The sequence below is a fragment of the Anas platyrhynchos genome, chromosome 23, assembly GCF_047663525.1.
Source record: "Anas platyrhynchos isolate ZD024472 breed Pekin duck chromosome 23, IASCAAS_PekinDuck_T2T, whole genome shotgun sequence".
Taxonomy (NCBI): Eukaryota; Metazoa; Chordata; class Aves; order Anseriformes; family Anatidae; genus Anas; species Anas platyrhynchos.
Window position 1 is genome coordinate 501050 of NC_092609.1, and position 22729 is coordinate 523778.

A 22729-nucleotide genomic window follows, 5' to 3' on the forward strand; every position below is an offset into this window, starting at 1 on the left:
GGATCTCCTCAGCAGCGCTGGTGGCTCTGCCCATGGCTCACGGCAGGGTCTGCACCCGGCTGGGGATCCCCCTGCGCAGGGGCTCCGAGCACCTTGTCCCCGCAGGAGCAATGTGTGCTCCATCAGGCATCAACAGCATCCCGAGCCCCGTGCTTGCATAAGGTGCTGCTGATTTACGTGCTAATAATATGCCCAGTGCAGCCAAAATAAATTAATGGGAGCCACAACTGAAGCTGCTGCCACAAAGTAAGTGCTGCGTGGCAGGGAGTAAAACTCCCTAATCCACATTTCATGTCAGCTGAGGATTTATCTGCATTTCCAGCTAACTCCCTAATGACTGAGCGTGCGCTGAGGTTGTCATTAAATTCCTATTGCCAAACAAAGCACAAGATTCTAATGATGGCTTTAATTTTGCCTGCACCGTGGGCTCCCCGTGCTCTCCCTGGGGCTGCACACACCCAGCCCCAGGGGAGTCAGAGCTGACAGAGGGGGATTGGACGTCCTTGTGATGAGGGTCTTTTATTGAACAACACACAAAAAAAACACAAACTACAGACTTAGCATCCCTCAGACAGGCTTCAACACCCCCCACACACAGCCCCTGGGGGAACACGTGACTGTTGTGGGTTACATCCCGAACCTGAGACCACAAACGTCTCTGTGTGCTGCGCTGCTGCATCTTCCTTCCAGTGCTCCCCAAAGTCCAGAGCCCTGCAGGCAGCTGCCAAACACACAACAGGGATGCCCGTTAGTCCCCGCCAGCCCCTCACGCAGTGACCTCAGCCCCCAGACCCTGCCTGCCCCCCGTGTGTGGCACGGCACCACCCTGAGACTCGCCGTGAGCTGCAGCAGCCACCCCACCGTGCACCCGCTCCCATCCCAGGGAGCGCCTCCAAGCCTCTCCGCTCCGTCACACGGGAGTTCGTCACCTCCCGGCTGTCATCCACAGCCACGTCCCAAGGACATTTGACCGGCTGCTGCCTCGTGACTGCCCTCTCCAGCTCCTGCGACCTCCCTGGCCACGTCTGTTGGTGCCTGGGAGCCGATGTGCTGCAGGAACTGCCAGCAGCTGGGAACCTGCCGCCCGCCCTCTGCGGTGATGCCTGGGCCACCTGCAGTGCCATTGCCCTGACGCTCCCCCTAACACCCCCTACGTGCTGGTGCAGAGACTCTTCCCATTCCCCGGTTTCCACTGCCAGCTGTGCCACCACGTGCAGACTGTTTACAACATTGGCACAAAACTTGGGTGACTTTGGCAACGACTTACCTTTAAAGTCCTCTCCAGCTATGCTACTGCGCATCCAACACGCTCCCCTCCTCCTCAGTGCTTTCTTTATCTTCAAACCTAGGGTGGGAGCAGGGAGTTGCCCCCAGTCACCAAGCCCAACAGCACTGCCTCCCCTCTCCTCTCCCCCCCTCGTGCACACCACAAGGGTGCAGGTCCAGGCTCTGCCTTTACTGTCACCTACAACTGCATCTGAGCCCGAGGCGAGGGAGCAGACTTACTCATCTATTTCCAGCTGCTCTGTGTAGAGACACTGCCTCAGCTCCTTTCTCTTCACCACCAAGAGGATGACCCCGATGAGGACGGGCACAAAGAGGCAGAAGGTGAGAAGCAGCCACATCTTCAGCGGGTCCTTGTTCTGCAGGCCTGCTTCATCTAGGCACAGGGAACAACCTCCTTCAGCCCGCAGCAGCGCACTTCTCGGGACAGCAAGGCTCCCCCCGTGTGAGCCAAGGCCAGAAAGGGAATGGCAGCAACCTGGGCCTGGGCGGCCCTGCCTGAGCAGGGATGCTGGAGAAGCCCTGCAGAGGTCCCTTCCCACCTCAACAGCCCGTAATTCTGTTATTCTGCTCCAACTCCTGCCCTATTTCTTTTCTCCTTTCCCACAGCCCAGTGGGTCGCTGCCCTCGCTGCTCACCGGCGCTGAGCGGGCTGTCTTTGCTCCCTCCCTGCTTCCCTGCTTTCTCCTGGCAGTTCGGTGGCTTCCAGCCAGCGTGGCAATGGCAAGTCCCTTTGTTATTGCACACCTGGGCGACAGAGAGGGAGAGAAATGATTTCTGTTGGCTACAAAAGATCACGAACACATTTCCTTGCTTTTGCAAGCCACATCTTGGGAGAGCGGGATGGTCCAAAAAACCCAAGGACACACAGCACTGTCACTTACCCCATGATTGTTGCATTTTTTCTTTATGTCACAATCATAGTTCAAGACAGCAGCAGACACACACTTCTGATTCATGCAGATCTAAAACACAAACGTGGGGGTCAGCAGACAGCACGCAGCGGGCAGTAACACCCATCTCCTGCTCGGGACAGATGGGTTTCCAGCCCGACCCCGTGCGATGGGGTTCACACGATCCACGCACCAACCCCAACCCCTTCAGGATGCAACCACAGGAAAAGCCACTGACTGCCCGTGGGTCTCCGACACCACTACTGCAGAAACACTTCCTGCAAGTCCTCCTTTCCTTAGAGCCACGGCACGTCACCTTGTGGTCGCCGCAGACAGTGCCATCCTTCACCAGCATCGGGTCCCTCTCCATGGGAGGCCTCATGTAGTCCAGCGTGATGCACAGCGTGTTCTGCACCCGCGTGTAGATCACCGCAGCCTTCTCCTTGGTGAAAGGCACGTTACCCGGATACTCGCAGATGAGCTTCCCGCACTGGAGATCCCTGCAAAGACACGGAGAGCAGAGGACTTCACACAAGCCACCTTCACCCTTCTGTTCCTCTCCGTCGGTCACACCGAGGGCTTGGAGAACAGATCCCAAACAGCCGATTTGCAGCACATGGACACAGCATGCTTACATCTGCCACGGGCCCTTCTCTCATCTGCCTGGCAGCCCACGCACCCTGGCACAGTGCGCTCCTCCCCAGTGCCAAGGGTGACACATCCGTGTGCTCCCGTCCTGCCCTGCGGTGCAGCCGGGCTCCCTGCTGCCACGGACCTAGCCAGAGGCCCCTGGGGTTCCTACAGCACTTACTTCCATGCACAGCTCTGGTACCCGCTGTGGTTGGAGCCGCAGTGTCCCATTCTGTCCCTTTGGCCATTAATTTCCTCGTAGCAGGCCAAGGGTCCATTTTTGGCCCCTGCAAACACATAGCATCACTCACAGACTGGCAAAAGGCCTCTCTCTCCACCTCAGGGCTGGACATCGCTGCTGGGGCCACCCGATGATGCTGAGGGCTGCCGGCTCTCACAGGCACTGGGTGCCGTGGCTGTGCAGGAGCCTGGACACAGCGCTCACCTCGCCGTGCTCCCAACAGCCTGCTGCTGCTGTGCGGTGCTGCAGCTGCCACCCAGCCCCACCACATTTCGATGATTCTTGTCCACAGCCTAACATTTCACGCACAACAAACAGCCCCCCTGCAGCACCCTGGTGCCCTTACCTTTGCCGAAGATGTCCTGACACTGCTTGTCAGCTGTCTGGCAAGCTCCTCTGTAGCAGAAGGCGGTGTTCCTGCTGCAGGGGTGCCCGTCCATCACCCACTGGTTGGCCGTGCACTCCCCAGAGGTGCCGTTGCAATATTCCTTCAGCTCACACTCGTCCTCGGAGCTGGTTCTACACAACGTGCTGCTTTTTGCAAACTAGTGGGAAGAGGCAGAACAAAGGGAGCTTTGCATAGCACATGCACTCACAGATAACAGAACAAATCTCCTCTTAGGGCAAAGCAAATATCGGCTTTACAGTTTAGATCAGGATTGGGAAAAGTCTACCCACACGATTTCAAAACTCTCCTCAAACCAGGTTTACCCCCGCAACATTAACATGTGTCCGTACAGTTGGCATATCCTTCATCTCTGTACTTCAGGAGAAGGCATGGTACCTGCTCCTTAAAGCACCTTCTTGACACAAAGGCACTTCCCTGGCACCACCACGTCACACAGCTCACTTCACTCACATGTGCTCTGACCCCTCACAGCACAGCAGCCAGTACTCGCAGCTGGAAATGCAGCCGCTTGTCCCCACCAAGTCGCATTACACATGCCCTGCACACACAAAGGCTATTCCTGAGTGTTCCCACTGCTGCTGCACAGCTTACCTTGCACTTCCAGCAGCACGGGCCCGACAGGCACTGCACCCCTTTCCTCCTTTTGCACCCCACGGTACAACACAGATCGCGCCGGCACTCCTGGAGGCACCAGCACAGGCAGTCAGGAGGGCTCACACCCCTCCTGCGGGTACAGGAGCTCAGCAGAGAGCTCGGGCTTCCCCTCAGCAGCATCTGTCTGCAGCCTCCTGATGAGGCATGAGGTTCACACCCCTCTTTGGAGAGCTCTCCCCCCAGGGGCACAGGACATGGCACTTTCCTGCTGTACCGAGGCTCACAACCAACCTCTGCCGACCCGCAGTCACAAGCCTCTCCTGGCTCCACCACTTTGTTGCCGCACACGGGAGCTTTATATGACACGTCCATCGTTGGCCTGTTCAACAGGCACTGCCCTTCTCCAGTGGCAAGAAAACGCTGGAAGTCTCTTATGCTGCAGCTGCTGAAGGCTTTGGTGCCAGCCGAGTGCCTGTAAGCCAGAGGACAAGGCTGGCGCCCACATGGGCAGAGCACTTGGGGCTTCACCCTGCAAACCCCGGGCATGCTGTGAGGACGGGGAGCCTTACACTGCACTGGGCTGCATTATGCAGGCGGCTCCCGCGCAGTGACAGCTCCTGGGGTCGTCGTACACCATCCCCAGGCTGAGCCCCAGCAGCTGGGCCACGACGACTGAGAACGCCTCCAGCGTCATAGCGCTTCGGTACTGCGAGGGCAACACGGGCAAACCTCAGAGCGCTGTCCTTGCAGCAAACTCACTCTGCTCTGGGGCGCCGGTGGGCTGCGAGGCTCTGACAGCCCTGGGGTCCCTGCTCCATCACCCCCAGGGGCTCCGTGCCCTACAGAGTGCTGCTGGCGTTCTTTGCCCTTTGGGTAGGGCACCTGGAGGCACAGCTCAGCACCGTGCCAACACACGGGAGGCTAGGGGTACAAACAGACCGGCTGCGTACCAAGGCAACCCCTCCAGCGTGGTTCTTGAGACACAGCTTCTTCGCAGAAGATGCCCCCGTGGAAGGGGACTGCTCCCTGTAGCTGAGGAACAGCGCAGACTGAGCCCTACACATGCTGCTCATGTGTATGCTCATGCCTCTGTATTGACACCGTCCTACTCCTCTCATCCCCGTGCCAGCTATCACAGCCAGCCCCTTCTTACACGAATAAGAATGTTATGTCCTGGAGCCGCAGAACACGATGTATGTTTTTCCACTGCAAAAATCTCTGCAGCAACTCCTCAGCATCTCCCATGGTAGGAATTTTGTTCTTTTCTGTCCAAAGCTCCAGTGAAGAGAGTGCTATCGTCAGATTGAGGCGTGAAAACATCTGGAAGCAGACAGACACCACGGCTGGTCCAGAGCCCAGCTGCCCAACAGTTCCCCACTTGCTTTTCCTTACCACTGCAACACATTTGCCACGCACAACCAAAAGCAACTCACGCTGTTCACGTAGCTGAAAAGCTGGACTATCTTGGCTGTCACTGCATCCTTGTCTGCTCCCATGTAGTCATACTGAAAGACAACAGACACAGGAGCATCTGAGTGCACCGTGTGAGGCAGCAGGACCAGCTCCCCAGGGCTCAGTGCAGCTCCTGCCGTAACATATTATTATCCATGCCCAAGGGAGTTAGTTTCCATTTCACGGGGACTGTCAAGCCCCATGCATGCTTCCCTTGATGTTCTGTGAAGTTCTGAAATTGTTGCAGAGTTTTTTCGTAGAGAAAACAATTTATGATGGAGAGGATGCAAAGACTCACCAGAGCTTTGTCCAAAACTACATGCATTTCCAGATATCGTGGGGATCTGTGGACAGCTTCCTTGCCCTTAAGGAAATATAAACCCAAAACAAACCACAGCAAACTAAACAGCAACAAAAGTACCCCCAAAAAATTCCCAGAGAGACTAGCCTCTGCAATTTGTATCAACTTGCAGAAGAGACATTTAGTTCCACAGTCAGTTAATGGGATCCACAACGATTTGGAGCTGTAGGACAAACAGTACCAAGCTTCTAGGAAAGCATTCCTTCCATAATCCACAACACAATAACATCAGCCACAGATTCAGGCTGTATTCACAGCAACAGAAGTTTGCAGAACTCCTTGCAGCTGCAAGGAAGCCCCATCCCACTCACCCAGGCTGAGCCTGCGCTGCCATCAGACCCCCCTGCTGACCTTGCCCTTAGCTCCGGTGAGTCACGAAGCCCTTTAGCATTGGATGTACCAAATGCACACAGGAACAAATGCTACTGCACAAACTGAGGCACCCTTCAGCTAAAGATTTCCAGGGCCTACTGCTACGACTGCACCAAAACCCCACGGCCTCGAGGCATACTCACTGCTGCTCCTTCCCATGGCTCTGGTGACACCTCTGCAGCCCAGGCAAGGGAGCTGTTTTCTACAAATGGTGTCTCTACGTTTTCATTATGCATTTGATAAACGAGGTGCTGATACCCAGCTGCAGCCTCCAAAGGCCTGATCCCATAGCTGGTATTTGCGAGCTGCAGGACCCCACTGCAAGGCAAAGGCACGAGCGGCAGGAATGGCTCCTTCACCAGCCCAGCACCACTGGTACCAACAGAGCCTGGTGCTCTTGCTAGTGCCTGTGCTGCAGGGCAAAGGCAGCCCGAGGCTTACCTCAGTCCAGAGCAGGTGCTAAGTGCCACGAGCGACACCGGGAAACCCTCCACGTAGCCTTCGTAGAAGCAGTCACGCTGGAAGGAGTAAAGCCGTGTCTGCGGTGTGGTGCCTCCTCCCTCGAGACCTGGAGCGTGTGGCAGCGTGCAAGGCGCCAGACCTTGCTGCTACCTGTGCCATGGTCCCCGTCCCTGCAGAGGACGGGCTCCCGGTGGGAGCACGCAGAGCACATGGGAGCAGCACGGCACTGCAGGCTCCCCTGGGAGCAGACACCTGCACTGACCACTGCTCGGTCTTCGTCCCTTCATCAGCTCCTCACCATCCCTGGGAACTCGTGATGGCTGCAGTGGGGTGTGAGCTGATGCACACCCTCACCAGGGCTGCCCGGAGCAGATCAGTGCCCGAGGCGAGCAAAAGGTCTACAGAGCATCCCTGCAGAAGGAAACCTCACCGCACGCTTCTTCAGCTGTACCTCAGCAGCAAGCACTGCTCCCAAAATCGCGCGGCACGCAGGGCATATCGTACCTCCACACGCGCCAGCTCGGATTTCGCCAGCCCCCCTCGGCCGTCCGTATAAATCCGGAGATCCTCTGGCAAGAACACTCTGCGCACAGAGCACAGACGGAGCCCTGGGGTCCCCGCTCGGCGCCCCGCAGCGCCCCGCGGCCGTGCCCCCACTCACTGCTGCCGCAGGCGCACGGTGCGGGGGGTGCCCGCGATGGGGATGCTGTAGGCACGGGCGCTCTGCGGGGCTTGGCGGCGGCGCTGCGCCGGGGACCGGGGCTGCCCGGGCACCGCTCCCCCGGGGCCGAGGCCCCGCGCCGGCAGCCCCAGCGCCACCACCAGCACCACCAGTACCACCAGTACCACCACCAGCACCACCAGCGCCCGCATCGCCGCCGCCAACGGCCGCCGCCAACGGCCCCGAGAGAGGCGCGGACTCGCGGCTGCACCCAGCGCCTTTATTGCCCGCCCCGGCACAGCCCCGGCTCCGACGGACGCTTCGGCCCCGGCTCCGGCTCAGGCTTCGGCTCCGGCTCCGGCTCCTCTTCGCCGACGCTGTTCTCGGTGGTTGTGCTGCGGGGAGCGCAGGGGGGCGGCTCAGCCCCGGCCCCGCTGGGCTCCTCACCGCCCGCCGGGCGCGGGGCTCGCTCTCACCTCTCCCAGCTGCTCTGGCTGCCGGACTCCGACCTGGGGGCGCGGGGCGGGCGTGAGGGCGCCGGGCACCCGCTGCTGGCTGCGCACCGCGGGCCCCCCCCCAGGGCACGTTTCCCCCAAAGGCGCGCCCACCCGCTCCCCGCATGCACGTGTGAGTCCTGCCAGAGGGCCCGGTGTTTTTGGAGAGCGAGGTCGGAAATGTGTCACCGCTTGCACAAGTAACCCCTGAGGAGCATGCCTGCACCCCTCTGGGAGGCGTGCAAGTGCTTCGAGGGATGGGCGGAGGACAATTGCTCCGTGTCCTGACCCAGCGCTGCTTCCCCCTGCTCCCCACATGCCCATGCTCTCTCCCACCCACTCTCCTTCACACCTGGACAGAATGCGTCCCCAAACCCCTCGCTGCCACAACCCCCTGCCTATCTCTGCCCCCCCAAACGGGGGACTCGCAGTAACCAACCACCATTAACTTACCCATCACTTTGCGATGCTTTCCTCACACAGCGCCTCATCAGCTGTCTCCACTTCTTAACCAGGATGATGCAGGAAATAATGAGGGGGATGAGAATGCAGAGGAGCAGCAGCAGCCAACTTTTCAGCGTGCCCTTATGAAACCTTTCTGTGATAGTATCTAGGGAGAGAACCACAGGCACACCTCCGGGTAAGGGCCAGGCGATGCCAAGGGCGTCTGCTCTGTCACAAGACCGATGAGGCTGTTTCTGGGACCATGGGGGCAGCCACTGCCCCCGGTAAAACCACTGGGCACCCAGAGCTGCCACGCAGGACTCACTGTCACGGCCCCACAGCTGCTGCCCGCTGTTGATGCTGCCGCCTATCGAAGGTCCCCGAATCCTGCACTGGGGCGGGTACCAGCCCGGGCTGCAGTGGCAGTTCCTTCTGTTATTGCAGACCTGCAAACACCAGGGTGGGAAGAAAACATTCCCCACCTGTAAGAACTTGTACTAAGGAGCACTGCGAAGCTTTCACTCGCACCGTTTTCATACCCACTCCTTCCCACACGCAGACCAGTGCAAGCCCCGTGCTGCGGTCACAGCCAGACACCAGAGCCACCTGGCACTGCTGCTGGACACCCCTGACTGGGCTTCCTCCATGTCCTGCTCCACTGCTCCCCAGGCTGCCTCTTACCTCGCACAAATACACTGGTCATTTCCAACACTATTTCAATTACGTGCAGTTAAATCCTCTTTAGTTACCCCTTTTCCAGTTTTCTGCTGATCTAGACAAGCAAGTACTCCACATCCCCTCATCTCATTTATATTTGGTCTTGGAAGGGAAAGTACATTAGGTATTCTCACTTAATTTCTCCCACAGTTGCTGCATAACAATTTTGGAGAACGAGTGTTAGCCCAAATCACAGGTTTAGCCAAGTCCCAAGCAAGCCACTGTAGGCACATGAGAAGATCCTCTCTCTTCTTCAGCAATATCAGCCAACATGACAAGACCACCCTAACAGCACCGTTACTTACTCCATGCCCAGAGCATTTAATCTTCACATTGCAGTCATACTTCAGGACTGAATGTGGCTGGCACGTGCCATTCACACACACCTGGAAGTCCAGAGGGAAAAAAATTCTGCTGGATACTTTCCCATCACTCTTTGTCATGCTAGCAATTACTCTAAAAAAGATTCTTAGGTTCAAACAATGATCAGTAAATCAATTACCAAAAATGTAAGTACAAACCACCTCTAAATTATACTGCAAAGTTGCAACCAGTTGCAGTTGTAAAACTGTTGCAGTTGTGATAATCGTATGTCATTTCCATGCTCTCAAAACATTTCTTACCTTTCTAGGACCACATTTTGTACCATCTTTAACCATGAGAGGATCTTGCACTGTTGGTCCACGCATAAAATCGAAAGACACACACAGATGTTCTTGCACTTGAGCATAAATGATGGCACCCTTAATTTTTGTGAAGGGAATATGACTCGGGTATGTACATACTAGCTTTCCACATCCCAGATTCCTAAAAAAATCATTAGCACAGTAAATTAGAAGAGTGGGCACAGCATCTGGTTGACCACAATGCTGGAGGCACTGAGGTGCACAATTCAGGGAGGGAGATTTAAATGAAATAAGCGCCCAAGCCCACCGACTGCTTGCACTGCTGGGTGGTTGATGAAGTTGCTTCTCCACCCCCTGCCAGTCTCCAGTACCCCCCCACGCCTCGGGTTATGCCACGGGTAAGCATTTGTCATGCCCACCACAGAGTGCTCTGCTCACCCCTACGTGTCCCTTATCCACCAGGACAAGACCTGCCCAGCATCACCATCTCTTTTAAGAACAGCTAGAGCCAATAGTGGAAGAAAAGGCAGCCTTGCAGGAGAAAACCCTACTGAAGAAGCTTCTGACAGATTTTTACACTTTACATCAACAGTAAAGGGGGGCACAAATTAAACACGTGTTCTTAGTTAAACACTTCCCTCTCCTTTGAAACCTACAGCCAAGAGCAGGGCTGGTACCCATCCTTTGGGTGATTACCACAGTGTCCAAACCTATCCTGCTGGCTGTTGACTTCTTCGTAACAAGCCAAAGGAGCGTTTTTGGCACCTGGAAGTTTGGAAATAATACTGATTATAACTGAGGGGAATACAGATTAGAATACCTGTGTTGGCTTTAACATTTATCTGTTCTTGTATCTGATGGAGTAAAACATGGCTATATCACTATCTGCCCACGTTCGAGTTGCAGGGCAGACCTCGCAGACAATGGAATTACTGGAAAAGTCCCAGAGACCATCCACAAAATCTGGGTATTTCCGTGGCTTGTTCTCTGCCTAGATGTATGGCTGTGCCAACATTCAGCCTGAAATCCTCACGTAAACCATCACCCTCCCATGGCCCATTCCTTTCCTCTCGCCACAAGTGCAGGAAGCCCAGCACTACGCATTTGAGTCTGCACAGGTATTCCCAGCCCGTGCCAGCGAGAGCAGAGCCGCCCCGCTACCTGTCCCGTAGAGCCTCCGGCACTGCAGGTCAGCAGACTGGCAGCGTCCCTTGTAGCAGTACCCGGTGCCGTGCTCGCAGTCGTGCCCATCCTGCACGTAGAGATCGGGGGGGCAGGAGGCAGAGGACCCATCACAGTACTCGGCCAGATCGCACTGCACGTCGGCAGGAGGGCGGCACAGCGAGTTCTTTGCTTTAAACTGGTGAGAGAGGCAGAAATTGTTCCTCTCTCCATCCTCAGGAACCCATCGGTGCAAGGACCCTTTACAACAGGCCCCCAGTGCCAGGATCACTGCTGGGCACTCAGGTCCCCCACGCCCCATCCCCATCCCCTGGATGCTATCTTGTCCATACATGGCATGCTAGGGAAAATGCTCATTTTGCTAAAGACAAAAGGCGGCACCAATATTGTTAATTTTTTTGGAGGTGACCATCAGCAAAGCCAGTAAGCTGGCTTATAGTCCTACTACAGTAAATACTACATCTCCAGACCTCAAAAATAGCCTTAACTGCTGATAATTGAGAACGTGCCTTACCTGGCAATTTTCACAGCACTGTCCTGAGGAGCACTTCACGCCCGGTTTGAGCTTGCACTGGGAAGTGCAGCATTTGTCCGCCGCACATGCCTGCAAGCACACCATGAACCCTTCCCTGCTTCCCATCTCCTCACCTGCCCAGGCCGCCATCCCCCTAACAAACAGCACACCTCAGGGGCCCCAAGGGAAGGGGACAGCTGCACCTCCGTGCATGGCCACAGAGCTGCATTATGAACCCCCGGACCGCCTCCAGCCCATGCCTGGGGCCGTTCCTGAGGGCAGGGGACACCCCGGCCCCCCGCTGCCCCGCGCTCACCGCCACGGAGCCGCAGTCGCACTGCTCGCCGTGCTCCATCACGCCGTTGCCGCAGACGGCCGCTCTGGGGAGCGGGCCCCTCCGGGCAACCCTGATGTAAGGGCACTCTGGATTGTGCTTGAGGAAGTTCTCAAAGTCCTCAAAGCTGCAGCTGCTAAAGGACTTTGCCCCACTGACACGTCTAAAACAAAGGATTATCCCCACTTGTGTGCGTGCCAACACATCCGCCGCCAGCCCATTTCTTAACATCTCTGTTCAGTTTGAGAACTTGCTCGAGGGTGAGCACGAGGCAGGACAAGCAGCCCCCAGGGGCCTTTCATCTCATTGGCAAACCTGACTTTAACATGTGCTATTAGTAAGGATGAGAAGCATCCAGAAACATCTTGCTTTTGGAAAGAAAAGCTTGGCTTTCCGATGTAACCATCGAATTGCTATTTATGTTTTTTTTCCTTTCCCAGAGCAAGAACAGCAGAGATCTCTGTGTCACCCTGTGACAGGAGGGCACCCACGCCCGAGGCACGCCGTGCCATCCTCCTCACAACGCCCCACGCCTCTGCCAGGTGAAGGCCACGAAGGCCGCGAGGAACTCACAGCGCCTCCGAGTTCATCACGCAGATGTGCCCGGGGCAGTGGCAGCTCCTGTTGTTGTCGTAGCTCATGCCCAAGCTGCGGGCCAGCATCTGGGCCAGGAGGACGGAGAACGACTCCAGGGTCACGCTGCGCTGGTACTGGGGGGGCAGAGCCGGGCGCTGGGTGCGGCGCTGCCCCGCAGGCACCCGGCCCCGGCGCCACCCCAGGGCCACGGTGCCAGCTCGGTCCCGGCCGCAGGCCTCGTACCACGGCCACTGCACCCGCAGCATCCCTCTGGCACGCCTTGTCTGGAATGGTCGCACCCACGTAGGAAGCTCGGTCCCGGTACCTGAAACACAGGAGCTCTCTCCGGCCTCCGAGCCTCAGCGGCTCCGGGTCAAAGCCCCCAGGCCACGCAGGGCAGGGGGGGCTCTTGTTTGGTCCTCACTGCATCCCCACCTCGCTTCCTCAAGAGGCATCTCAGCCCTAGTAAAGCCTAGAGTTCCAGAGTACAGGAATTTTACAGGTCATTACTGTCTGCTCTGAAATAATAACGACCGTCTGTCCTTACAGCAGTAGATAGGGCACTTCGTAGGGCCGCAGAGCAGCGCTGGTCATCTTCCACTCCAGCAGCTGCATCAACACTTCTTCTCCATTCAACCCTGTCTGAATTTTATTCTTGTCCATCCAGACCTCCATGGAGGACAGGGTAATGGTTATGTTAAGAGAACTGAACATCTGGAAAGTAAACGGCAAATGGCTACTCACGTGTGTTTCATTTCATGCCCTGTGTAAATTTTTATTCTTATTAATGCACACGTGCATGATCACCCCTCAGTGGAACTACTAGAGGATAAAACCTTACTTGCCACAGCTCCTAACCCCATCTAGACAAGACCTAAGGAAACTTGGAGCTTCTGACAGGCTAAACTAAAAAACCAATAGCTAAAAAGATGAGATTCAGTATTATCAGAAAGCACATATCATTGATTATTATCTTCTCAAAAATTAGACAAATCCTACCAATACCTACCTAGCTGTTAGTAGGCTGAAATTAAAGCCCAAAATTTCTATTGCAGTATTTAAAGAATAGTTCAAACTTACACTGCTGAGAGAGCTGATGATCTGAACTATCTTCTGCGTCACAACGTATTTGTCTGCACCCAGGTAGTTGTACTGCAATATGACATGAGGTTGTACCTAGATTATTGACGTGCTGAAGCACGTGGAGTTATCACGGCCTTTCACCACAGCCACAAGCTACAGCCTGCACAAAGCCATGCAGGACCACGTGAAAGACCATGGCAAAGCTGTGCAGCAGCTCTATCCAGAGCCAAGGAAATAAATACGGAACAGGAACTGACTGGTGCAAACCTACCAAATTCCTTTCCAAAATTAAATGGAGTGCCAACTCTCTGTGGTGCTTTGACAGTAACTGGAAAAGAGAAAAAAAAAAAAAAGTTCACCGTTGTTAATTAATTTCTCCATTTGAGTCGTGATATGCAAGAAAAGCTAATTTCTTTGATGGACCAAGAGACACCAGAACTGATGCTGCCATCAGTGCCACCATCAGAGCACTCACTTCCAGCGTTGTGTGCGCTTTGTAGGAGACCTCCTGCACTGCTGGCCGGGCCCCGCTCTCAGCGCGGCTTGTTGCCAAGAGGAAATCTGCCGTGCTCTCGTTGCTCATGTGATAAATGAAGTGCTCGAAGGCAGGTGAATTAACCAGCGGCTCGATCCCGTAGCTGGCGTTCTCAAACTGCAGCAAACCCCTGCGAGGGGCACGGCACCGCTGGGAACCCCGGCTCCCGGCAGGGGATGGGGAGGGTGGGGAGCCATGGGCACCAGCACGGTCCTGGTACCTGAGCCCGGAGCAGGTGCTGAGAGTCACCGCCGAGCCGGGGACACCCTCGATGTACCCGCGGTAGAAGCAGTTGCCCTAAACCACAGCAAAGCAAAGGGAAGCAAAGGGAACCACAGGGGCAGCTCTGCCAGGCAATGGCACTATGAAGATTTTGTTCAATCTCACTTTGGTTCAAGTATCTGCAAACAATCTCCAGTCTCTACACACTATCCCAGTGTGAGGACAGGGCATTTGTATGACAAAGCACGGCCCTGTCCCACCCAGCTCTGCTGAAGGACAAGGGAAAGGAGGGAAGCATCACTCCCCTGCGTAAGGGGTGACATCTCCCCATATACGAAAGAGCAAGGCTGCCCCGCAATTCATCCCACGTAAGAACAAAGCACTACCTTGATCTGGGGCGAATCATAGTACAAAGATCCCTTCTCATTGTATGTGTAAATCCTGAAATCATCAGGTAAAAAGAACCTAGAACATAAATACAGCAAAATCCTCTGAAAACACTCTGAGGAGTGTTCACTTGGAGCTTCTCAAGCTCGCGCTGGCAGCAGGCACTGCCACACCAATGGTGCTGGGGCTCCTTGCAGATCCAAAACCCGCTGCCATCAGCGGTCACGGGCACAAGCATCCCTCCAGCCCTGCTCCAGCCCCTCACAGCACTCGCGTGCGTGCCACACAAACACGCTCCTCTGCAGGTGACCGGTACCATCCCGTGCCAGAGGAGCCTCCGGTGGCAGCGCACAAGCCAGCAGTGCTCAGACGGGGCAGCACCAGGGCACTTACTGCTGCTGCAGGTGAATGGTGTACGGCCTCCCCTCTATCGCGAGGACGTAGGACAGCGTGCCCTTGTGTGTGCAGAAGAGCAGAGAAAGGAAGAATTAGGAACAGTGACCGCAGAAAAGCAAGCTCAGAGGGCAGGCTGCAAGCGCTGAGAACTGCAGGAGCTCAGCAGATCTGGTCACCCCCCCACACCCCCTCACACACACACACTTCAGGGCAGGCAGAGCATCATTTCCCAAAACTGTCCCCGCAGCAGCCACGCAAGGACTGTCACACCCTGAATTCCTGCACCAGTATATCCACTCGCACACACATGCACAAACATTAAATAGTTTAACTGTGTCAGTACCGTCTCTCCAGCTGTTTTTGAGGGTAACCTCTGAGGAACTGTGACGTGCAAAGGTATTTGTGAGCCTAGAGAAACAATTTGTTTTTCAGTTATAATCACAGATGAATGCCGCCACAGTTGTGCCTGGCAGCCACAGCTGGAGTTGTGTGTGTGGGAGAGGCACTTTTACAAACCGTAGGCTGGCATGGAGAGGGATACCAGCCCTGCTTTTTCTGGACAGTTCCATAGAAAAAAAACAAATGGATGCGCACACACCAGTGCTGGACCCCAGCCCTGCTGCAGCCCAGGAATGTAAGTACGGTACGATGGGAGCGTGAGAGCGAGCCCCAGTTCAACCAACCCAACCCAACTTGCATCAGGAACAGAAATGGGGCTCGGGGAGCCCAGCCGCACACCACTGACTGTCATACAGTGAGCGTCCACTTCAGCAGGCTCCACAGTGCTCCTGCTCCTCCGTGTGCTGCGCCCCACACACAGCCGCCCATGTTGTGCCCCTTCACGTGCTTGGCACATCGGCAAAACCCAGGACCCCCGTGCCAGCGAGGAGGGGGGTACCCGGAGCAGGTGAAGTCCCCACACCCCCAGAAGCCGGATTCAGCGTTTGGTGAGAAGAGCCCAGCAGACGAGCCCCCGGCCCTCCCCAGGGACCACCACCACCCCTGAGCATCCCCACCACGACGCCGGGAGGGACCATTCCCGGCCGGCCCGAGACGGCTGCAGCCCCGGGCAGCACTGGGGCGACCCCGGCCCCACCGGACAGCCCCGGCCCCACTCACGGCTCGCCGCCAGCATCGCGGCCAGCAGCGCCAGGCGCAGCCCCATGGCGCCCCCCGCCCGGTAACGGTCCCGCAGAGAGGCGCAGCCGCTGCCGAGGCCGTTCCTGGTTTGTAAAGGTTCGTTTATTGCCCCCCCCGCACCCCGCGCCACCCCCGCGCCTCCCGGCGGAGCAGCAGCAGCAGCGCGGCCACGGCCAGCGCGGGCGGCAGGAGGCAGGCGGGGAGCAGCGGCCAGGTCCGAGCCGCGTCCCGCAGCGCCGGGGGTCCTGCCGGGGGGAGAAGGGAGCGCGGATGCGGTGGCGGAGGGGCCGCGGAGCCGCCGTGGCGCCGGGCCCGGCCGCGGGACTCACCGCGCTCCGCCGGCCCCGGGCCGCCGTCGGCCCTGCCGCCCAGCGCGGAGCCCCTCCGGCTGCAGTCGGGCGGCTTCCAGCCCGCGTGGCAGTGGCAGCGCCGCTGGTTGGTGCACACCTGGGGAGAGGGGACAGCCCCCGGCCCGCCGTCAGCCGGGGCGCCCCCCCCGCAGCTCGGGCGAGGAGCAACCCAGCGGGGAAGCCCCGTCGGGGCGGGCAGCACGGCACAAGGCAGAGCCCCGAGGTGCTGCATCCTTCAGCATCGCTGCCCCCCCTCCAAACCTCCCAGTTTTCCCTCTCGGTGAACAGAACCTGTCCTCCTCATTTCGGAGTTGGTTTTAGGAGCAGTGCGTTGAAATGGTTTTACTCGCGGTACCGGCTGACAGGGCCGGGATTTCAATAGGATCAGCCCAAAATGTGTCTGCAGGCAGGTCCCACGCGAGTCCCAGCAAACCTTTAGGACCAAACACCCGCAGCACTCGGAGCAGTGCTGCTGCTACTTACTCCGTGGCCGTGGCATTCCACCTCGCTGTTGCAGCCAGATCCGAGGACGGAATGGGGGTGGCAAGTGTTGTTTATGCACACCTAGAAAAACACACGGCCATTCCAGTTCAGTGATTTACCATCAGTCCTCAGCTCATTGGCCTCGTGTCCCACATGGGATTCAAAATACGCTTCCTTAGAAAAAACAACCCTGTGCTTTTGAAAAGCTACGTTTACTACTTTAGGGTTATGTTCAATGCTTATACCACACCAGAAACTTAATGTGATGCCAGTGTATATTTGTAGTGTTTACACTATGCTGCACAGGAGCGAGTATTCCTAAAACTGTTAATGTTTAAAATCTATCTGACATCTTAGTTGACTATAAAGTGTTTTCTTACCTTTCCAGAGCCACACTTTGTACCTGGCGGAATCATAAGAGGATCCAGCCTCGCTGGTACATTCAAGTAATCCAAAGATATACATAAATGCTCTCGCACTTGGACGTAAAGGACAGCGGCAGCATCAGTTGCAAAGGGAGTGCTATACGGATACGTGCAGATTAACTTTCCACATCTGAGATTCCTGTAAAATTGATTTGCATGTAATGTGTGTGTGTATCACATACACATGCTAAACAGTGACACAACAGCACCATTAAACCACACAACAGAAGTACGGAGTGCTGCATGGTAAGAAAAAATAAGTAGGGCTGGCAAAGCCCAAGAGATGATCTGTGATACGAGGAAAGATGCTCCATTACCAATGAGGAGAAAACACACATTGCTATTTACTGCTTCACAAATCTCACTGTCAGCTGGAATCTCGATACTGTCCCCTTCTGTACAGTCCAAATTAAACGCCCATTTTTAGGGGAACAGCTGCCCTTCCCTTGCAACCTACCTCCACATGCAGGCCCTATAGCCGTATCGGGAGTGGACCCCACAGTGTCCAAATCTGTCTCGCTGACTATTGACTTCCTCATAACATGCCACAGGAGCACTTTTTGAACCTACAAGTTTAATTTATAATCAATATTAGTGCTAAAGAAACACAAAATGACATGTTATGGTACCTACAAATTTTCATCCTGCACACAGCAGAACGTGGATGCTGTTCATTATTTAAATAAAATGTTGTTTGTTTGTTTTTTTTTCTCTAATTAGTCCTGAGAAGCATGTCATGGGCCAATAGATAATTGGCTCGCTGATGAAGTTCTCACCAAATATCAGACCTGAGTCTAACAACTAACCACGAAACCTCACCTCCACAGAAACCAGGCTACAAAAAGCCATAATGAAACCCACCTGAGTTTGGTGTTTTAGAGGGCAAGGACACAAACCAACTTTGCTAGCACCATAGCTGCCTTCTCAAGCTGGGCAGCAGTGCCAGTGAGAGCAGAGCCGCCCCACTACCTGTCCCGTAGAGCCTCCGGCACTGCAGGTCAGCAGACTGGCAGCGTCCCTTGTAGCAGTACCCGGTGCCGTGCTCGCAGTCGTGCCCATCCTGCACGTAGAGATCGGGGGGGCAGGAGGCAGAGGACCCATCACAGTACTCGGCCAGATCGCACTGCACGTCGGCGGGAGGGCGGCACAGCGAGTTCTTTGCTTTAAACTGGTGAGAGAGGCAGAAATTGTTCCTTTCTCACAACTCCTCTCTCACAAATGCTCAGGCACCCACTGGCAGGGGTCTCTCTCGGGCCCCTGGGACCCTCTACAACAGCTCCCCAGTGCTAGGACCACTGCTGGGCACTCAGGTTAACCATGTGTCTCACCCATCCCATCCCATCCCAGCCTTCCCCCAGTAATTTCCTTCCTTGGGATTTTCGGGAGCTGAGCTGGAAAGCTCCACCCCAGGAACTGCTGCAATTGCACAGCAGAGGAGTTTGTCCTCATCCTTAAGCATGGGAACATAATATTTCTCCAAAAAATTACGATGGCCTTGTGATGACCGCAAGAACATGACTTGCCTGACATCCATCACAGCACAGTCCAGAGGAACATTTCACTCCTGGCTTAAACCGACACGTTTTAGTACAGCATTTATCCTTCAAGCATGCCTGAGAACACATCACAAAGCCACATTATTCTTCACTTTTGTTCCCCCTCAGCTTTTCACTGTCCAAGGTCCTCCCCTTCCTTCTTATCCATAAAATGTTATGCTGGGGCAGGAGCCAGCACGAGAGAGTGGGCAAAGCTGCCATCAGATCAATGCCAGCACAGGAGCTCACGGCAGACCCAAGTCCTTGGGCTGGCTCCTACTTCAGCTGCGCCCTGCGTCTCCACGTCTCACTGCTCCGAACGGACAAACAGCACAAAATCCCACATTCACCACAGCTGCTGCAGCGCTCACCGTCTCGGAGCCGCAGTCGCACTGCTCGCCACGCTCTACCACGCCGTTGCCGCAGGCGGCCGCTTGCCGGTAGGAGAGCCCAGCCAGGCGCGGCCTGTCGAACAGGCAGTCCCCTGCGTCCAGCTGGAGGAAGCTCTCAAAGTCTCCAATGCTGCAGCTGCTAAAGGCTTTTGCCCCACCGACACGTCTAAAACGAAGGATTATCCCCGCTTGTGTAGGTGCCAACACATCCACAGCCATTGGGTTTAAGAACACCCTGCGCCTCTGGCAGGTGAAGGCCACGAAGGCCGCGAGGAACTCACAGCGCCTCCGAGTTCATCACGCAGATGTGCCCGGGGCAGTGGCAGCTCCTGTTGTTGTCGTAGCTCATGCCCAAGCTGCGGGCCAGCATCTGGGCCAGGAGGACGGAGAACGACTCCAGGGTCACGCTGCGCTGGTACTGGGGGGGCAGAGCCGGGCGCTGGGTGCGGCGCTGCCCCACAGGCACCCGGCCCCAGCGCCACCCCAGGGCCACGGTGCCAGCTTGGTCCCGGCCGTAGGCCTCGTACCACGGCCACTGCACCCGCAGCATCCCTCTGGCACGCCTTGCCCGGAACGGTCGCACCCGCGAAGGAAGCTCGGTCCCGGTACCTGAAACACAGGAGCTCTCTCCGGCCGCAGGTCGCAGCCCCCAGACCCATGGTCCCCCCCAGTGCCCCCCGCATGGCGGGGCTGGCTGAGCTCTGCCCCGCACCGCCAGTCCCTGGGGGAATTGTAGCCTTACACAAAGAGGCAGGCGATGTCATACGACCGCAGAGCGAGGTACGGCTGCTGCCGCTCCAAAAATCTCTGCAGAAGTTCATCGGCTTCCCCTGCCGTGGAGATTTTATTCTCCTCTATCCAGAACTCCAGGGAGGACAGAACAACGGTCACGTTCAGAGGGTTAAAAATCTGAAAACGCGACAGGTGAGATGGCTGCTCACACACCTGTTTTCAGAGCACAATTACGTCTGTACGTGCAACAAATGACACAGGAAAAGATGGACAGTAGCTGTTGGCAGCCATGGAATGACATCTGTATGGCAAAATAGAATGAACTAAACTCAAAAATAAAACGATGCCCCAAGAAGCACATGAACAAAGCCTAATAACTTGGTAAAAATGTTTCAGTTTTTCTGTTAAGTAGCTTATCATCATACGCACAAATCAGCCCAAGGATGGTTCTTAAATGTATGTGTGTCGGACAGTGTGGAGGGGAAGAAAAAGCAAAGCCTTTGTGTTCATCCAGAGGGGTTAAACCCCTCGCCAACCTTTTATCAAGCCTGGCCCAGGAGGCAGAGAAGCTGGCGGCTCCTGCCAGGCTGTGCCTGGCATCGCTACGCCAAGCATCACGAGCCAGGGCTGGAACTGCAGTTACAAAGCCTCCTCCCCGAACCAAAAGCAACTAGGGAATAGGAGGCCGTTTCTAAAATCAGCCCCTCATCATTCTATTACGATACAAACCAGGTTTCAAAACTTACATTGTTGACTAAATTGAAAATCTGGATTATCTTCCATGTTGCAACTTTCTTGTCTGAGCCCATATAATTGTACTGGAAAACAACACAAGGGCATAAGAATGGACAAGTCGTTTATCACAGCGAAGCAGGACAACGTGGAAAGGATTCCCAGCATCCAGTCACGTAAATGTGAGCTAGCAATTTTCAATCTTTCTTTCCTGTAAAATCCACAGTACAAACACCTTTTTAAAGGGAAAACCAAAAATGCATAAAAGTTGGAAACGGCACCATTCTTATGTTTGTAGTAGTCAAGCAAATACAAGGAGAAGATGGCTGGCACTGACTTACCAAAGCCTTGTCCAAAACCGCATACACCTCAAAGTACTTAGGAGACCGTACTGCAGATAGTGCTGGCTAAAAAAGAAAATATTGTGAAGCTGTTTATTTTTACATTCCATCGATCTTATTCCTGAAATGTGCTATATTACAAAGTGAAGTGTCTGCTCAAAAGCATTACGTGGATGCTGTCTTCATGTTAGCACAAGGTAAGCAGCTGCTCTAACTTTAACCACTCCTCACTTTTCAAAGAAGCCGTTCTAACTTGGCGATGCCTCTCGTTAGGCACCAGAACAGTGACGATCTACGTGACAGCCCCATGAAGCCTTTGCCCTCTTAAAACCCTCAACCAACGCTGCCCATCCAGATCGCACGTGGGACAAAGCTGCCCGCAGGAACAGCCCCCACCCAAACCGAGTTCGGCCAGGAGACCGGCGGCAGCTCACTTCACCATACACGATCTTCAGCACCATCTCGTGCGCTGCCGGCCGGGCCCCGCTCTCGGCGCGGCTCTTTGCAAAGAGGAAGCCCGCAGTGTTCTCGTTGCTCATCTGATGAACAAAGTGCTCAAAGATGGGTGAATTAACCAGCGGCTCGATCCCGTAGCTGGCGTTCTCAAACTGCAGCAAGCCCCTGTGAGGGGCATGGCACTGCTGGGAACCCCGGCTCCCGGCAGGGGATGGGGAGGGTGGGGAGCCATGGGCACCAGCACGGCCCCGGTACCTGAGCCCGGAGCAGGTGCTGAGAGTCACCGCCGAGCCGGGGACACCCTCGATGTACCCGCGGTAGAAGCAGTTGCCCTAAACCACAGCAAAGTAAAGGAAGCCATAAAATCCCAAGAACTGGTCACCCAGACAGCTTAACTGCACGCACTGAACAGCAGCTCTGCAATACTTCAGGTTAAAAGAAAAAAAAACAGCCCAAACTTGCCTTGATATGGGTCAAATCAGTTTTAAAAGACTCCATCTCATTAGACATATAAAACCTGAAATCATCAGGTATAAAGAGACTGCAAAAGAAAAGCGTGAAGTCAAACACTAAAACTGCATCTCTGACCAGTACCGTCCCGTGCCAGAGGAGCCTCCGCTGGGAGCGCACAAGCCAGCAGTGCTCAGACGGGGCAGCACCAGGGCACTTACTGCTGCTGCAGGTGAATGGTGTACGGCCTCCCCTCTATCGCGAGGACGTAGGACAGCGTGCCCTTGTGTGTGCAGAAGAGCAGAGAAAGGAAGAATTAGGAACAGTGACCGCAGAAAAGCAAGCTCAGAGGGCAGGCTGCAAGCGCTGAGGACAACTGCAGGAGCTCAATGAGCAAACGCTCCTCTCCTCACGGGGCAGGCTGAGCCCCTGTGGCTGCAGTTACAGCTGCCAGCACTCACCACCCCATCACCCCCCTACAGCCAGCAGAGCACAGCCTCCTGCATGCAGACCCACTCACGCCTACACACATATGTAGGAAATAAGAGTGGTGCTCAAGTACCGACTCTCCCGTTGTGTTTCGGGGTAGTTGCAGCGGGACTGTGACTTGCGACAGTGCCCGTGAACCTGGAGAGAGAGAGAAAGAGGGAAGGAGCCGTGTGAGGCATTACCAGCTGCAGCCCCGGGCACGCTGGGGGCCCACAGGTTGCTGTGGGCAGACTCACACAGCACCGCCAGCAGCACCACGCACGGCCCCATGCCGTGGCCTGGCTGCCAACGGCCCCACCAGGAACCGCCCCACGCTGCGGCCGTTGGGGACCGTT

General features: G+C 55.7%; 3 protein-coding genes across 4 annotated transcripts; all 3 read right to left on the reverse strand.

Annotated features, from left to right (window-relative positions):
- Positions 1-1269: 1269 nt before the first annotated feature.
- On the reverse strand, positions 1270-7571 carry LOC101791193 (disintegrin and metalloproteinase domain-containing protein 2). Its single transcript, XM_027443602.3, is given in 18 exon segments — positions 1270-1345; positions 1507-1660; positions 1923-2031; positions 2169-2249; positions 2494-2677; positions 2989-3094; positions 3395-3593; positions 4049-4138; positions 4343-4523; positions 4621-4757; positions 5002-5083; positions 5205-5371; positions 5485-5556; positions 5802-5867; positions 6380-6554; positions 6678-6754; positions 7203-7281; positions 7360-7571. Coding segments are annotated over 18 exon segments (2247 nt in total).
- Positions 7572-7625: 54 nt separating this feature from the next.
- LOC106020033 (disintegrin and metalloproteinase domain-containing protein 32-like) lies at positions 7626-16119 on the reverse strand. 2 transcript variants are annotated; one of them, XM_027443601.3, is made up of 21 exons: positions 15989-16119; positions 15213-15277; positions 14867-14928; positions 14473-14551; positions 14085-14161; positions 13805-13994; positions 13601-13657; positions 13327-13398; positions 12794-12960; positions 12490-12571; positions 12244-12380; positions 11653-11833; positions 11337-11426; positions 10802-11000; positions 10297-10405; positions 9638-9821; positions 9320-9400; positions 8623-8743; positions 8307-8463; positions 7836-7868; positions 7626-7754 (listed from the first exon to the last, which is right to left on the reverse strand). In XM_027443601.3, exons 1-21 carry the CDS (start codon positions 16032-16034, stop codon positions 7640-7642), a joined length of 2304 nt encoding a protein of 767 aa, XP_027299402.3. In that variant the 5' UTR covers positions 16035-16119; the 3' UTR covers positions 7626-7639. The 2 variants fall into 2 exon arrangements, with proteins under 2 accessions (XP_027299402.3, XP_071883376.1); XM_072027275.1 differs by lacking the exon at positions 7836-7868.
- Positions 16090-22720, reverse strand: LOC106020034 (disintegrin and metalloproteinase domain-containing protein 32-like). The gene is made up of 19 exons (XM_072027278.1): positions 22631-22720; positions 22468-22532; positions 22127-22188; positions 21918-21996; positions 21711-21787; positions 21434-21620; positions 21000-21065; positions 20673-20744; positions 19937-20103; positions 19722-19803; positions 19476-19612; positions 19174-19360; positions 18791-18880; positions 18237-18435; positions 17725-17833; positions 17223-17406; positions 16843-16923; positions 16339-16456; positions 16090-16254 (listed from the first exon to the last, which is right to left on the reverse strand). Exons 1-19 carry the CDS (start codon positions 22662-22664, stop codon positions 16112-16114), a joined length of 2139 nt encoding a protein of 712 aa, XP_071883379.1. The 5' UTR covers positions 22665-22720; the 3' UTR covers positions 16090-16111.
- Between the last annotated feature and the right edge of the window lie 9 nt (positions 22721-22729).